The sequence below is a fragment of the Mustela nivalis genome (assembly GCF_964662115.1).
Source record: "Mustela nivalis genome assembly, chromosome: 10".
Taxonomy (NCBI): domain Eukaryota; kingdom Metazoa; phylum Chordata; class Mammalia; order Carnivora; family Mustelidae; genus Mustela; species Mustela nivalis.
The window spans coordinates 53,814,725-53,830,760 of NC_139029.1; the positions used below are offsets into that span (position 1 = coordinate 53,814,725).

At 44.6% G+C, this 16,036-nt stretch overlaps 1 protein-coding gene across 6 annotated transcripts in view; it reads right to left on the reverse strand.

Annotated features, from left to right (window-relative positions):
- The window catches only part of GNG12 (G protein subunit gamma 12), a 127,856-nt gene extending 118,316 nt beyond the window's left edge, over window positions 1-9,540 (reverse strand). For 2 of the 6 annotated variants that reach the window (XM_082688077.1, XM_082688076.1), the window contains exon 1: window positions 9,077-9,540. Coding sequence is in view for 2 of the 6 variants with exons in the window: in XM_082688076.1 (XP_082544202.1) it covers window positions 9,077-9,395 (319 nt within the window). In the remaining 4 variants the exon portion in view is untranslated. Of the gene's footprint in view, window positions 1-9,049 lie in introns of all 6 variants that reach the window. The other 4 variants (XM_082688080.1, XM_082688079.1, XM_082688078.1 and 1 more) reach the window with 4 other exon arrangements.
- Between the last annotated feature and the right edge of the window lie 6,496 nt (window positions 9,541-16,036).

The following is a 16,036-nucleotide window of genomic DNA, read 5'->3' on the forward strand; positions in this document are numbered from 1 at the left end:
GGAGAAAGGCACGAATGGCCCCAAACCTCCACTTCACTCATTGTTTGAAGAACTTAAACAACTCCATGTTACCATTTCTCCCCAACCAGGTTAGCAAAAATAGAAAGAGCTGACACACTTCTTGCTGGTGGGGCTGTGGGGGATAAGGCCATCCAGTGCATTTGTCAGTAAGAAGGCAAAATGAGTCAACCCTTCTCTGATTCGGCAGTCTCACTTCTGGGAATCGGTCCTGTAGGTAGAGCTGCACAAAGGCAAAAGGACCTATTACACCTTTGTTTGTTGCAGACCTGTTTGTAACAGCAAAAGACTGGCAACAATCCGGAAGTCTGGCAAAGGGGATTAGTTGAATAAACTATGGTGCGCCCACGGAGTGACAAAATAATGTACAGCTGGAGAGAGACAGAGATCTCCATGTGTTGATGGAGATCTCCAGGACCTACTACGACTACACACACGCGCATGTGCGTGCGCACACATACATACATATATTATTTGCTACATTTACCAGTTGCACCCTGGGAAAGACTTCGATGGGGAAGGGATGGAGCAAGGTTTCTCTGGTTTTACCTTTACATATGGTTATGACGGCTTGGGGGACCACATAATATAAATACACGACCTATTAAAAAAATGAAGAGGGGCACCTGGCTGGCTCGGTCAGTAGAACATGTGACTCCTGATCTCACAATCTTGGGCTCAAGCTCCACACTGGGTGTAAAGCTCATTGAACAAAACAAAACTGAAGAGGTTGTACAGCCATTTTTCACCGGAGTATGAAGAGGACAGGACCAGCCTGGAAGTCACCTAAGGAGGGGTTCGGCTCAGAAGGGATCTGGGAGATTTGCACAGAGGCGGGTGAGTTCTCACAGAGACATCTGTGAATGCATGAAACTCATGAAACTCAGTCCAGAGCTCAGGTGAGCCCAGCAAGGCTGGAGAATCTCTGCCCGGTTCTACATCACCTGCTGGTCGGGGTGGAGGGCGTCCCTAAGGCCCCTGACTTTTACTGCAGCCAGAAGAAAGTCAGAGACCTGCAGGCAAATGGGAGGCAAAGACAGAAATGCTAAGATTACCTCCCAGGCAACATGCCAGCATTTATTTGCTTTCTCAATTTGGACAGGAATGGCTGAAGCATGCTGCTCGTCAGATATTTATGTAAAAAAAAAAAAAAGAGGGCAAAGCATGTACCAGGATATTCCCACTTAATTCAACAGAGAGTCCTGAAAAGTTGAGCTTCCTGGCATTTTGTAAAATCAAACCATAAGTATAAATGCAATAGGTAAATCTGCTATTTCAAGAAATTCAGTAGGGAATCCTGCTATTTCTGCTTTGGGAATCTGAGTTTGCCTGAAGAAAGCTGCACTTAACCAAGATAAAATGCAACAGGCATTTAGGTTTCTGTACTGTGAGCTTTTCTTCCCTGTATGTTCTGCCGTCCCTGCATGAAGGTGCGGAGGGCCAAAGTCCTAAGTACAAACCAGCGCCCCTATCCTCAGAACCCCTGTCTTAGCAGTTTGATCAATCCAACGTGACTGGTCCTACCTGCTGTGTGATTGCCTCTCTCGGGAGAGCTGCCAGGAAGAGGAAGTTAATTCTGAGAGTAGGCTTTCTAAAGGATCAACTCAAAAGAGAAAGTATGCAAGAAGTGCCAGCTGGCACTGAGGGGGCACAGACAAACTCCCTTTCTTCGTTTTTGGTAGCTTTAGCAATAAGGCTCTCCTCCTCTTACCATAGCTAGAAAAACCATTCCGTATGAGAAGCAGTTGCTCACACGGCAGTTCCAAAGGCTCCTGCAGCCACTGCCCGGCCCCGTCCCAAGGAAAGGGCCCAGGCTGGTCAATAAACCACACAAATCCCTGTGCACATTCCCAGGAGTCACCAATGTATTCATCAAACCATAAAAGGGGTGCAGGGACCCCAGCATGTATCAAGCAGCACTGAGCATGTTGCTGGTGTTCGACAAACAGTAAACAATGTCAACAGCCCCTAAGCACTGGTCTTTACCTGCCCTTTAGGAAATGACAAATGGAAGAGGAAGAAACCCATCCCAGGGCATGTGTGCCCCTGAACGTGCATTTCCTAGTACATACAATCAATTTTACTGATTCAATTAAAAAACAAAGAACACTGGCCCATGCACTTCACGGACACACACTACAGAGAACGTGATTTTATTGCTTCATTCCCCTGGCATTTATTAAACGCCTACTATGTGCCAGACTCTGCCGGATCATGGCAGCTCAAGTTTATTGTGGTTGAAGAGGCCTGTGAGAAGCAGAGCTATGCCAGCCACGTTGTGCCCTTGTGTAAGTCAGAAGAAAGCAACCCCTCCAAGTGCACCTAGCCTTGCGGACTCATGGCATCAGAAAGAAGTCCTCTCTCCTGAAGAGTCAGTTCTAGCCTAGAGCATGGGGTTCTTGGAGCAGATCTGAGCCCCTATTTGTTTCTTTGGCCAGTCACTCTTGTGCAGTGAACAACCTGTACAAGAGTTCAAGGCAGCCCTGTCAAGAACTCACAATTCAATCCTTCTGCTACTTGGCCAGGCATCCGACTCTCCCCTGACAACTTGTCTGAACAGCCAGTCATGACATTATACACCCGAAACCCCGTGGTCTCACGTGCAGGCCACACTCTAATAATTCAAAAGGTTTCAGTAGTCTGGGTACAGGACAGGGATCAAGTCGGCTGGCTTCAACACTTTCCAATTTGCCTGAGATTCAGGTTGAATAAACCCAGTGTGATGGTTTTACAGCAGCAAAGTCCTCACTGAGCCTCAATAAAATCCAAGCAGCTTTTGGATTTTGATTCCTCTTTCCGTCCTTAGATTTATTTAGCCCAAGTTGATAGATAAATTGTGTTGCTCCTCCGTAATAACTTTTTCTGTGAAAAGCAGACAAAAATTGAGGTCACCACAAGCTTGGGGTCTTGGTCAAAGGGTCCTGGTGAGAGCTAGGGTTTAAGGTTCAGTGCTCCAGGACATTTTGGCCCATAGTATCTGCAGCTCAATAAAAGCCTGATTCTTCTCTATCGGTAAAGTTAAGATTCTATCCCCAAGGGGTTTGTGCGGTTTGCACACAGCCATTCAGGCTGAACTCCCTGCACAGAGATGCAAGTACAGAGGTAATGGTTGATTCATAGCCCACACCAGTGAACATTTATAAGGATGCCACCCAAGTTAAACCAGAAGCTACATGACTCTCTTTGGTCAACCAAAGGGGGTCCTATGTCAATTACATGACATGGACTGCCAGGAGAATGATCACCTATTCTGTAAGAAAGCCAAGTCTCTGCTAATAGTCAACGAATGTGAAAAACTACAAAAGATTCTTAGCAACTGGTTCACAAGCAGACCTAAAAGAAATTCTTCTTTTAGCTACTAATTCTCCAGCAGCATTGAAAGTATCAAAAGTCTTAACCCATCTGCAACACTCTGGTTTTTATTATACAGTAATCTTCTGAAATGCAGAGCCATTAAAAGAAGAAACTCTCCTTGTGAGAGGATAGCAACCAGACGCTCACACTAAGCACTTTTACGGTACCCCATAAAGTCTGACATGATAAACCCAACATTTAAGTGACACTAGAAATGATTTTTAAGACTAGGCAATAAATGGAAAAATCCAGCTACAAGTAACCTTCAGTCAAATCACTCCCCTCTACCCTAGATCCAAGTCACTTGCTCACTGCTGCTCCTGAGAGAGGCACAGTGGGGAGGGCAGGACCGGTTGGTATGAGGCGGTTCTAGAACAGCACTCAGCAGGCCAGTTCCCTTCTCTGTATTCTCAAGGCCTCTCTGGGAGAGGCCGACTTCACAGATCACTTCATGCCTGCTGGGTCTCTGAGGCAATTCTGGAAGCTTTGACTTCTCTGACTGAAGAGGGCTAAGCCTGATGGAAAGGCAGTGATAATTCTCCTCAGGTCAGGGTCAGCACACCCTAAAGAGTCCTCTACCCATCTTTCTCTTAATTTGATCTACAGTTTCTAAATGGAACCGCCACTCCCCTTCCCCCCAGCCCCTTTCATGGGATACACCTCCAGGCCAGCTTCAGCAGAGCCTGCACAGTCCACAGGACGTGGAGTCGGAACCACGCTGGGTCCAATTCAGGTCTTGCCCCTCAGGGCCCCCCACCTCCAACTTCCTCATCTGGGCTATTGTGAGGACTGAGGGAGATCATAAATGTGAAGGGCTTATATTGAGGCCCAGGACAGGGAACAGCTCAATACATGGAAGCACATACTTGCACTGGAAGTACTTTTTTTTTAATCTGTCAAACTTTCCTGTTAAACTGAGTGCACTGATGTCTTCCTCGGGACTGTGGAGGAGGACGTGACAGCTGAAGGGGGTGTGTGCACGCAGCTTGCCAACGCGGGATCTAGACCTGAGAAGTGACCGTTTCCATAAAGTCAAGCTTGGTAGATGTGGTCTGTATGCAAAGCTTAATTCCAGACATTTCTTAAGATGGACTTCCAGAGGCCTCTGGGTGGCTCAGTCGGTTAAGTGGCCTGCCCACTCTGGATTTCCAGCTCAGGTTCTGGGATGCAGGACCGGCCCTGCGTTGGGCTCTGCACTCAGCAGGGAGTAGCTTCAGGATTTTCTTTCCCTCTGTCCCTCCCACCCCCCATGCTCTTGCTCTCTCTCCAGTAAATCAATCTTTAAAAAAAAAAAAAAAAAGATAAAACTACAAACTTCTGAAAGGGCCTCTCTTTTACTGCTAAACATTTCTCACTACGAAGGTTTTGACATTTAAGGACCTTCAACTGCTATGCAATCCAGTATTTTTTTCTAAAACAAAATCCTGCTATTTGTAGCTAATAAGCCAGAGTTTTTACTGAGTAACTATTACACAAGGAGATTTATATATATATATATATATATATATATATATATATATATATATGTATATACACACACACACACATATATATATATATATATTTTTTTTTTTTTCATTCACTGGGGAAACTGGATACAAAAAAAGGAAAGCCCTAGAATTCCACCATCAACTGGTCTGAATTTTCTTCTAGAATTTCCTTCATCTGCATAAATCTTTTTGACCTAGCTGTAATTGTTAATAATGCACTGTAACTGTGCACACTGTCCTTCCCCTATGTAACCTACCATAACACAGAACTTCATGGATTACTGTTTTATGTTTTAAGTTTCTAATAAGAAAGAAAAATGGGATTTAGATCTAGAATTAATTTGTTGAACAAATTAATGTAGCAATCCATTTCACATTTAAGAAATGCAATGACAATTGTCTAGTTATGTTCTCTTACTTTGTAAGCATTGTCTGGCAGGACTTTTTAAATTACTGAACTTTTTGAGATTTAGGGGAAACATTAAAATTTCCTATAGTTGTCTTCCTTGTTACAAAAGTAATGCATGCTCATTATATAACATTTAGAAAGAGAAAAATCTCAGGAAGGAATAATTTAACATTAATATTTGCTGAACAGAAACCATGTGCCAGTCACTGTTCTAAATGCTTTAGGTAGATTAACTCTTTTATCCCTCACAATACCTCGTGGAAGCAGAAAGATAAGAAGCAATTTGCCCACACTTTCACACACCTAGAAGCTTAAGACAGGAATCCAGCACTATGCTATGATGTTCTAGGAGTGAAAAGATTCGGTAATTTATTCAATCAAGTCCTTCACTGCTTCAGCATATAATGTCATAGGCAAGAAATAATTCATAATAACACTGTACCATTTACAATTATTTAAAAAACAGTTATATTTTTTTTAAAAAACACTGTACCCTTTACAATTTTTAAATAAAGTTCCATTTCTGTATCTCTCTGGGGCAATCAGTAAAACGGGAAGTCATGCATTAAAGGAACTACCATTCCAATCAGTCCAATCACAGGTACCTGATATGCATTAAGGAAGAAACAACAGGTGCTTAAAAGAATTAGGCTTAAAGAGAGAAGTATTTTTTAAATTTTGCAGTTGATTCAGTAATGTGATGAGGAGAGTCCTTGAATCAGCTAAACACTCATTCTCACAAAAGTTTACAACCAGTCACAACACTTTAATAAAACGTTTACAAAGTGCTCCCAAACAGTCCTAAATGTTTCTGATGGCTTATCTGTTGGCATTGAACATCAGTACATGAAAAATAAATGGAAACCCTTGGGTCACATTTTTTCATACTTTAATTAAAAATCATACTTAGTTAAAGATAAATATGTCTGTTCCTGGTTTAATTTCCTACCCAGGCTAATAAACACAACTTTTAAAAATATAAACTCTCTTTAAATTTAAAATATGATCAATGAAACGTTTCTGACTGCCTGGCTCTAAAAATATTATAGGACTATAATTTCAGCACTAAAAGCGTATTAAAGCGATTGATCCAATCATAATTATTCATACCACTGTGGTAGACACATGGCACACATGTTTAGATAGATAGAGAGATAGCTCTACCTATAGGATCAGGTATCTTCTTTGGAATTTAAAATAGCTCTATCTAGCGTTTCCAGAAGGCTTAAACTGCCATCTTGTAATTTATCCAATAGCCTGCTGCTAGCTTAAGCCAGAGAAGTAAAATATCTAATCATGTTGAACATTAATTGTGTGTTAAGTGCCGTCAAAGTGCTTTGCAAAGATTGTTTCACATATTCTCATAATAATCCTTGAGACAGAGACCACGATCATCCACATTTTACCAATCAGACTGAAAAGATTAAATAACTAATACTCCCATCCAGGTCTATCCACATCCAAACTCATACTTCAAAACACTGTTAAATGGCTTCTCTTCCACATCAGGCCTCAGAAAAATCTGACTTCCACAACTTACCTCCCTGAATTAAGCTTAAACTGATATACAAAACTTAAAACAAAAAACACCCTATACAAATCTGACCATTTATCCAGCAATGAACAATGTGATTCTACATTTGAAATTTTTAATTTCTTGTATCAGAGAGATTTACAACAGAAAAAAAAATAATAATCTGGCATTAGGGAACCACTTCCTCAAGTGTTTTGGCTATGAAGCTCTCTGGTATCACAACTTGACAACCACCCATGTCCTTCAACAAGGGAGGACAAGAAGCAGCCCAACACCACCAATCTCACTGTTAGAGAGCTAATCTTTCAAATGAGACTGGAGCTTGCTACACAGAAAGATTTAAGGTATTAATCTTAGTCTCTTGTGAAACAGTTTCACATTTTTACGTATTTCTACACAAATTCAAATGCTGTCAGGGATCAAGACCTAGTGAATGACCTGGGTTAAACACAGTAAAAATACGAACACATTTTTATAAGGTCTAAACAACGTAGCTGTTAGACTGCTCAGCATTTTTTGGACTTAAACTAGGGTTTTATGGTGCTAGTTAACTGTTAGGGAAGCAAAGGGACTAAACATTGGATCCCAGAGTCCTTTTATCACTGAAGAGTCTATAAAATGTTTGATTACTTTTAAAAATTACATGTGTGAATCACGTTTGTTTATTGAAAAAAGGGGTTTGTTAATACATACAATTTAGCCTTTAAAAAAAAAAAAAGAGCTCTTCACTTGAATGTGATTGTTTTGGCAATAGTAAAACCCAACCCCATCATTCTTGCGTTGCCTGCCTTCCTGGTTCTCCTAGGTGAGGGCCGCCATCCTGCCATGATTTACAGGGAGAGCTGAGAAGCACCAGCAATGGTGCAGTGTGGTGACTACCACTTTAAAAACAAAGCCGAACTCTGCTTTTAAAGCAGCGAACACACAGACACAGACCCTGACTCTGACAACACCCAAAAGATTCATTATAGACAGTCCATTCAGACGAAGCTACAACAGCCCCAGGAAATATAAACAGTGTCCGCAAAGACAGCAGGGGAGGAAAGGAAGTAACTGATGGGAAGGAAGCTAATCATGTGAAGTTTGTCGAACTCCACAAGGTCTAATAAATTCCCGGTTTGTTTCCACTCAGAGCAGCCATTAAACGTGCCCCGACACGTGGGCGCAGGGGACCTCCCTTCTCTCCCGTTTTTTGCCCACTTCCTTCTCTATAACCTTGTTTGTATACAACCACGCCCGGTCAAGGGTGACTACGAGATAAAAGGCCTCATCAGTTTCTTCTCTTGGAACCCCGGCTGTCCAAAGTTTAACTCCACCGCGGTGATTTAACGAGTTCTTCTGTGCAAGTTATGAATGGCTTAAGTTTACAAGACACAAACATAAGGCGACGGACAAGTGTCAGACGCCTTTAGTGGCAGTGTTTTAAAAGTGTTTTCAAATTAGTTTTAATTGATCTGCCTTGGCTAAAATTAAGGCGGGGGGGGGAGGTGGGTAGGTCACCCTGATCCATGTAATAAGGGTCCCGACAATGCTTTAAAAAAAAAAAAAAAATTCAAGCAAGACTCTCGTCTGAGCCTCGACCTCCCCATACCACCTGCAAACACAGTCTCGAGCCCACTTACTGCTGGGGGTCCCTCGCGGGACGTGTGACCTGGGCTCTCCTCTTTGACCCGCTACTTCCCCGCCAGACCCAGCAGCGAGCGGGTTCCAGGGCTGCTCGCCCGCCCGCTAGTCCCAAGAAAGAGCGGAAGAAAGTAGGGAAGAGGGGCGTGGCGCCCCGGTCGCCCCTAGATGCCTGCCCGCCTCCAGAGCCTGGCACCACCGCAAGGAAGGGCTGGGCACACCGGAGCCTCCCAACCCCAACCGGGCGCGGGGCGCACGGCCGCGGGCGAGCTGCTAGACCTTTCCTGCCGCTCCCGCCCCCATCCCAGCGCCCGCGCCCCCAGCCCTAGCCCCACAGGGCCCCCGCTTTCCCTCGCCGCCGCCCGTCGAGGGCGAGCGCGCAGTCCGCCTCCAGGTTTCGGCGTCCCTCGCCCTCCCTCCCCCATCCCCTTCTCCGGCGCCCAGTGCCCCGACCAGTCCCCGCCCTCCGGGACACTCTTCCCTCCCTCCTTCCTTCCTTCCTCCCTTCCCTTCCCTCCCTCCATCTCGCTTCCTAACACCGGGAACTCGGAGACGGCCCCCGAACCGGCCGGCCGACGCCCCGCGCTGCGCCCCTGTGCCCGCAGGGAGCAGACTCGCCACCTGCGCCCGCCGCTCGTGCCCACTCGCCTGCCGGTGCGCTCCCCCCGCCGCCGCCGCCGGGGACTCGGTCTCTAAGGGCTCCTGGAGACAGCTCCGACCTCTCCTCCGCCTCCCGCTCCTCCGGGCGCCAGCTCCGCCTCGCTCGGGGTAGGCGGGGCGGACAGCCCGACGGGCGGGGCGGCGGCGGCCCGGACTCCTTCCTCCGGCCCTGGCCCTCCCACCCGCCCAGGCACCCGGGCTGTTCTGGGCTTAGGCCGCCGAATCCGTGTCGTGTCCCGCCCGCCAAAGGGGAGAGGTCGGGAGCTGTAGAGCTCCACAAACGTCTGACCGCCTTGGCCGTCCCCATTTTCCTTTCCCCAAACTCATGGACGCCCTGGAGTTCAAGGACGCTGGGGCCCCCCACTTCACAGGACCCTCCACCCGGCTGCTCGGACTCCTCCAAAGCTTCCTTCGCGTGCGAACGCCTCGCTAACCCCTATGCCAACCGTCCCCTGGGCCGCGAATGTGAGCGCTGCCAACCCCCTACACAAAAGTTAGGCTCTGCTCCAGGAATTTCTTAAGAAAACAGTCACAGTAAAATTTAAAGGGCCCTGGGGCCATGGGGAGATTTTGTTTCCCAGAAAATGGAGATGGAACTGCGGATTGTTCAATTTGAAGTGCATGCGCCCATCAGGAGCTTCTCCACTTCTTCCCCCATGAAATCTGCACTTCCAAATGCCCCATACCTGGCAGAGTTCTGCATAACGAATTAATTGGATTTGGTTGGTCCTTTCTGAATGGATTCAGGGTCAGGTAGTTTGAAGAGTCTCTTCTGTTTACACAGAGTTCGAACTATTCATACAAACAGTCATTCAAGGAACATTCACTGAGCACTTGCTGTGTGCGAAGCAACATGCTAAAGCTGATGGAGAGACACAAAGATGATCAGATGAGGCGCTCACCCTCCAAAAGTCCAGAAAGAGTCAAAAAGGCGGATGTACGAGAAATCCTACCACTCAGCAGACTTCTTGCTTATCCCCAGGTATCTGTTTTCTTGTTTGACAGGGTGAAGACAAAAGAGAAGGTGAGGCCAAAGTAGGTCACTTGGAACCAGTGTGGGCAGAGTCCATGCTTGAAATGGAGTCTGGTGGCATTGGTGCAGGATGTCTGTGTGTTGAGTTTCACCAACTGAAGGGAAGTGAAGCCCAGGGAAGTTTGCAGCCAAGGACTACAGTTAGGGCATAATCTTTACTCTTACTTTCCTCCCGACCCCCTACTCGGGTATTGAGTATCATTCCCAGTGAAACCATTGGACCAGGATGCAAAAGACATACTTGTAGGTAGAGGCAGTGATTGGATGCCTTGCCCTGGGAGTGTGGGTGTGGTAAGAGACACGTGCTTCTCACTGAGAAGCTGCCAGATTTGTTTTGCCTATACAAGGGACAGCCAGAAGTTCCTCTGCGCCGCCCCACCCTTTAACCAGTGATTGAGAATGCATGTATAAATACGCCATCCTGGTCCCTTAGCCTCCAGCCCGGACAACTCCAGGGTGGCTCTCTGCTATCTACGGAGCTCCCTATGAGACTGGGCCAAATTCCCTCCCTTCTGCTTCGGGATTTTGCTTGATATCACATTCTTTTGCTTGCCCTTCTTACCCCTCTAGGTCCTACATCCCCTACCAGTGTTTCTTAGAAACCCATTCTAATCAGAACCAACTAGGTGATTTGCAGGGCCCCATGCAAGATATAGAAAAATGTTCCTAACTTATCAAGAATTTCAAGCTGGCAACAACAGAGTATTAGACCAAGTATATGAGGTCCCATGTTTCTGCACAGATGTGCATGACTCTAAGATGTCACATCAGTGAAGTTGGTCTGGATGTTAATAAAATCACTTTCACTTGAGTCCTCATCGCAAAGTCTGCTTCTGGAAAATCCCCAGCTAAGATAACAACTGTTAAAGTAAAACAGGAGCCCATCCTGTGCAAGCATAATCACCTTATAGAATACACTAGTAGTGGGCATCCCCCAGCTTGGGAGGCTGTCCCTGGTAGGAGGAGGGCTTAGGTTAAGTTGTATGTAACAGGCACTTCAGCCATCAAAAGAGGGAAAACAGCTGAGAATGGTTTAGGCTCATAAGATGATGTGGCAGGAGGTTGGGGTTTTAGTCCCATTCTGAGCCTATGCCCGAAGTATTAATTCGGGTGGTGTTTTAGATGGAGTTACCTAGAAACACCTTACTTGAAGTTTAATTGGCAAGTAGTTAAAAAATGACACCTCACTTGTAAGGAAGTGAGGTTGGCAGCATTGGGCAGAGGGAGAAGCTTCCTGTCAATGTGGTTACAGCTGGGCCTAGAGCCCAGAGGGTACTGGAGTTGTGTGGCTCTTCAGAATTAAACCAGATTGAGTCCCGGGAAGTGGGCCTTTGTAATCTTCTCCACGTCCGGCATTCCTGGGAAGAGGTGTACCCATAGGCAGAGCAGTTCCTTGAGGGCAACGCCTGGTGATGGACACAGCTGGGAATGGTCAGGAACATATGCGCCAGCGCTGAGCAGAGAATCTGGGAGAAACTCCACAGTATCACTCCAGTAGATGATCTCTGAGATCTCACTTGGGCTTAGAGTCAGTCATAACAGGAATGCACTGCCCAGCCCAGGAGGGCCTGACTCTCGGTCTTCTGGGCAGCCCCTGGACAATTTTTGATTGCATTTCACCTTTCTCGTACTATATGCCTATTTAATCTCCCATTTTTTCCCCTTCAGACTTTTAATTGTTAACTTTTTTTTAAGGTTTTTTGTTGTTGTTGTTGTTGTTGTTGTTTTTAAGAGGGAGAAGGAGAGTGCAGCAGGGAAGGGCAGAGGGAGTCAGAGAGAGAAACTCAAGCATACTCCACGAGGAGTGCAGAGCCTAACATGGGGCTCAATCTCATGACCCTGAGAAACCAAAAGTAAGTTGCTTAACCACCTGTGGCACCCAGGTGCCTCTTAATTTTTATTTTAAGTAGGCTCTACCCACCATGGGGCTTGAACTCAAGACCCTGAGATTAGGAGTCACACACTCAACTTACTGAGCCAGCCAGGCACCTCTCCTTCAAAAAAACCTTTTTTTTCCTCCCTTACATTCTGGCCCAATTATTTTCTACCCCTCCAATGGCACTAGAGACAAATAAATACAAATAAAGGAACCAACTGCCCAAGAGTAGCAGTGTAGTAATGTAAAATATACATTACGAGATGAAGCCTTTGGAATCAAGACCTGACTTTGCCACTAACAAACTGTGTGAATTTGGGGCACTTAACCCTATTGGACATTTGCATGTCTTTAAAATAAAGCAATTTTTAAAAATTTTAAAATAAAGCAATTGTAAAAATAATAATAATTAAAAAAATAAAATAGATTGTAAGAGAATGGTCTCTAAGGTTCCAATTCTATGGAAATTAATTTTTTTTAGAAGACATGATTTTCTCATAGGGCATCTGGATGGCTCACTTGACAGACTCTTGGACTCTTGGTTTCCCTCACATCAAGATCTCAGGGTCCTGGGATTGAGTCACCCTTGAGCTCCATCTCAGTGCACAGTCTGCTTGTCCATCTCCCTCTCTCTCCCTACCCCCACCCCCGCCACACACAGCCACTGGCAAGGTCCACTTTCTCTCTCTCTCTCAAATAAATAAATAAAATCTTTTTAAAAAGAGAGATGGTTTTCTCTGCTATATAATCTCTCATGAAGCAAGCAAGAGAAATGTTTTTATAGCTCAGAACAACTGATTTTTAAAATCAGTTGCAATTCACAGGTGAAGCACTACTTCTATGAACTTCTATTCAGTATTCAGTAACAATACCCTAACAAAAGCATCAGTCAGAAAGAGATGGGTGAAGAAAGATGGGAAAAAAAATTGGGGCAAATGGGTGAGTCTGTGAATGATGAGTTCTCCACAGACTTTGGAATAGTTTTTCTGGAATATTAGATTTGCTCCCTAAGAATTTTATTTCTCCTGTTACACATGGCCACACTCTGCCTGAACCTGCCCTCGAAGTTATGGAGAGCTACCTCCTTTTGAATAGGTTACCTGGGTAAGTGTTTCACAAACAGGTTTTTCTGCTCAGTCAGAAGTTACCATCTTCCCATGTAGAAGTTAGGTTAGGGAGAAGCACCCACAGTCTTGGAAATTCCCAAGTAACGTGTTGAAACATGTATGGCCACAGGCAGGAGCTATGACCAAAACTGTGGGTACAGATCAGTAGGCAATTCAACACAGTTCCATCCTCAAGTGGGTGGAAGCCTTCGGAGGCCTGGGTGGGAGTGGCCCAAAGTTGAGGCAATAACTTCTGTTAGTTGTTACTAACTCAAAATGAACTTTCTGGCTTATGATAGCACTAGGCCGTCTAGCTCAGGAGAATGGAAGTCTTCAGACACTGTTGCCTAGGATTCAACTACCTAGGCTCAAGAGTTAGCAAAATTCCCATCAGTGGAGGATTTCAACCAGTGGGGCCATTAGGAAATAGAGATGCAGAGGCTATGGGGGAACCAACCCAAATGTCCAGGACTGGACTTTGATACATGACTTTTCAATTGATATAGGACTTTTCAATCAATATATTGATATCAGGACAATGATAGAGGACTTCTTTCTAAAGTGCCCTGTGAAAAGACGTAGATCTAAACATATTCGTATAAGAAGATGCCCTGAACATATTTTTGAGCATAGAAAGCAGGTTATAGAAGAACAACATAGAATTTCCCACTCACATATAAAGAAGAGCACGCACACACACGCGCACACACACACACACACACACACACACACGCATCCAAATCAGTGCATCTGAAATGATGTTTGCCAAAATGTTAACAGGGATTTCTTTCTCAGGGTAGTGGAATTTCAGGTAAACTATGTTTTTAAATACTACATACATATTCATTCATTCATTTTTTTTTTTATTAAACAGTGAATGCATAACTTCTCTATGAATAATGTGGGTGGTTTGTGTATTATAAATGTGTCTTTTTTCATATTATAGAAAAAAGAAAAAGTCATTGTGTAGACCAGGGTTTGACAAAACAAAGTAAAGCCAGAGGGCCAGACCACCAGCCATCTGTTTTGGTAAATAAAGTTTTATTGGAACGCAACCACACCCATTCATTTATCTGTTGTCTTTCGTTGCTTTTGCTTTGCAAGGATAGAGCTGAATGTTGTGGCAGACACCTTAGGGTTCAAGAAGCCTAAAATATTTTTCTGCCTCCTTAGAGAAGTATAGACAAGTAGACTAGAAAACTTTTTCAGAATGGCAAATTGTAGCCTACATTTTACTAATTCTTCAGATTTCAATGCATCTGAATTTTCTATTTTAAAAGAATATAGTCTGTATATGTAAAGTATCTCCCAGTCCTCAGTGGTGATTGTAATAACCAAGCAAAGTAACATGACCAGTTTTGGGGTTAATGTCTGTGTATTCTCCATCCTCCTCCCCTTCTTCCCTCATTCTTTTCCCACTCCTCCTTTGCTCTACCTGCTCCTCCTGTTCTCCCCCACCCCCTGCTCTTCCATTTCCTTCTCATTTTTCCAGTGAAATAAGGTCACACCCTGTTCTCCATTTTGCCCTCAAATGCTATTCCAGCTGAGAGAGGCAGGGGGGAGGACTAAGGTTCTTCTCTCCTTCTGACATGGGTCTCTCCAAGATAGAATGATTGAGAAGCCCTGGACGAAATCAATTATTCTTGGGGAGGATGAGTGAGGTCCCAAAAAGTCAACCCAGACCCGGAGGTAAAACAGCCAGCAGAGCTGTGGAGGAAAGGAGGGTGTCAGGCTCCCCAGGAAAGGCTGGGAACTGAATGGGCCAAACCCCCTCTCTTCCCTCATTCCTTTATCATATTCTCCTCTATTTTCCTTAAAGTCTCCCATCCTACACAATCCCTCTGGCCTTCAGGTTCACTGAGGAGGTTTGGGATTTTTCTCCTTCACATTCAGTGGCAGCCAGCATCAGTGCTCTCACAGAACCCACAGGAGCAAGAGGAAGCAGTGTCAGTCTAAGCAATGCCAAGCCCTTGCTCATTTCTAGAACTCGGCCAGAAGAGCTGGATGTTGGCCCTGATGTGGAATGTACTTAGATGCTAAGTAATTAAATTGTGCACCAGAAACATTCTCTTTGTCAACCACTCACCCCAGGCCTTCCCTGAAGAAAACAGAAGGACCCTGCAGAGTCCGAAAGGGAAGCAGCCTGGTAGACGATGATTAGATTATTCATCCATCTATAGCCTATGCCACTGGGTTTTGACTCAGACACAGTCAACCCTGTGGACCTGTGAGCTAAGTTCTGATGGGAATGGAAAGTATTTTCTCTGGCACCCTGATAACAGACCTGTTAATTTCATTTAGCTTTATATTCTGGTGAGAATGGAAAATACCAAGCCTGCAACCTCTGTGACTCCAATTTACACTCCATGGTTCTCGGAATATCTAAAACGTTTTTCGGAATGCAGGGGAATCTCAGAAAATGCAATTAAAATTTCTTTTTTTTTTTTTTTTTTTTTAGTGTGTCAGTATTACTCTAGAAATATTGAGATAATAGAATAATACCAACAATGCCAGGGTCCTGGAATTATTACTAGTGTTATTCTATTATCTCAGTATTTCTAAAAATAGAAATATGGACTATTTTTGTCCTGAGACTATGCTGAGAATTACGTGCCGTTTGAATGTAATAAAGGTGCATTAATTTAAAGTGTGTTCTGATCACATTCCTCTCGTGTTTTAAATCCTCCCCGGGTGTCTTATTGTTATTTTCCTATTTCCTGGGTTACTAGGAAGGTTGGACGTCTTTTCTTGTATTTATTAGTCATGTATGGTTCCACTACTGATTTGGGCATGGATCTACTTCCAGAGGCCTCTAATGGATTGTGCTAGATATTTTTGTATTCCTATAAATAGCCTTGAGCTTTGTTCTGGAATATAGTTAAGTTACTTGGAAACAAATTTATCCTTTTAGGTCTTGCTTTTAAGATTTATCC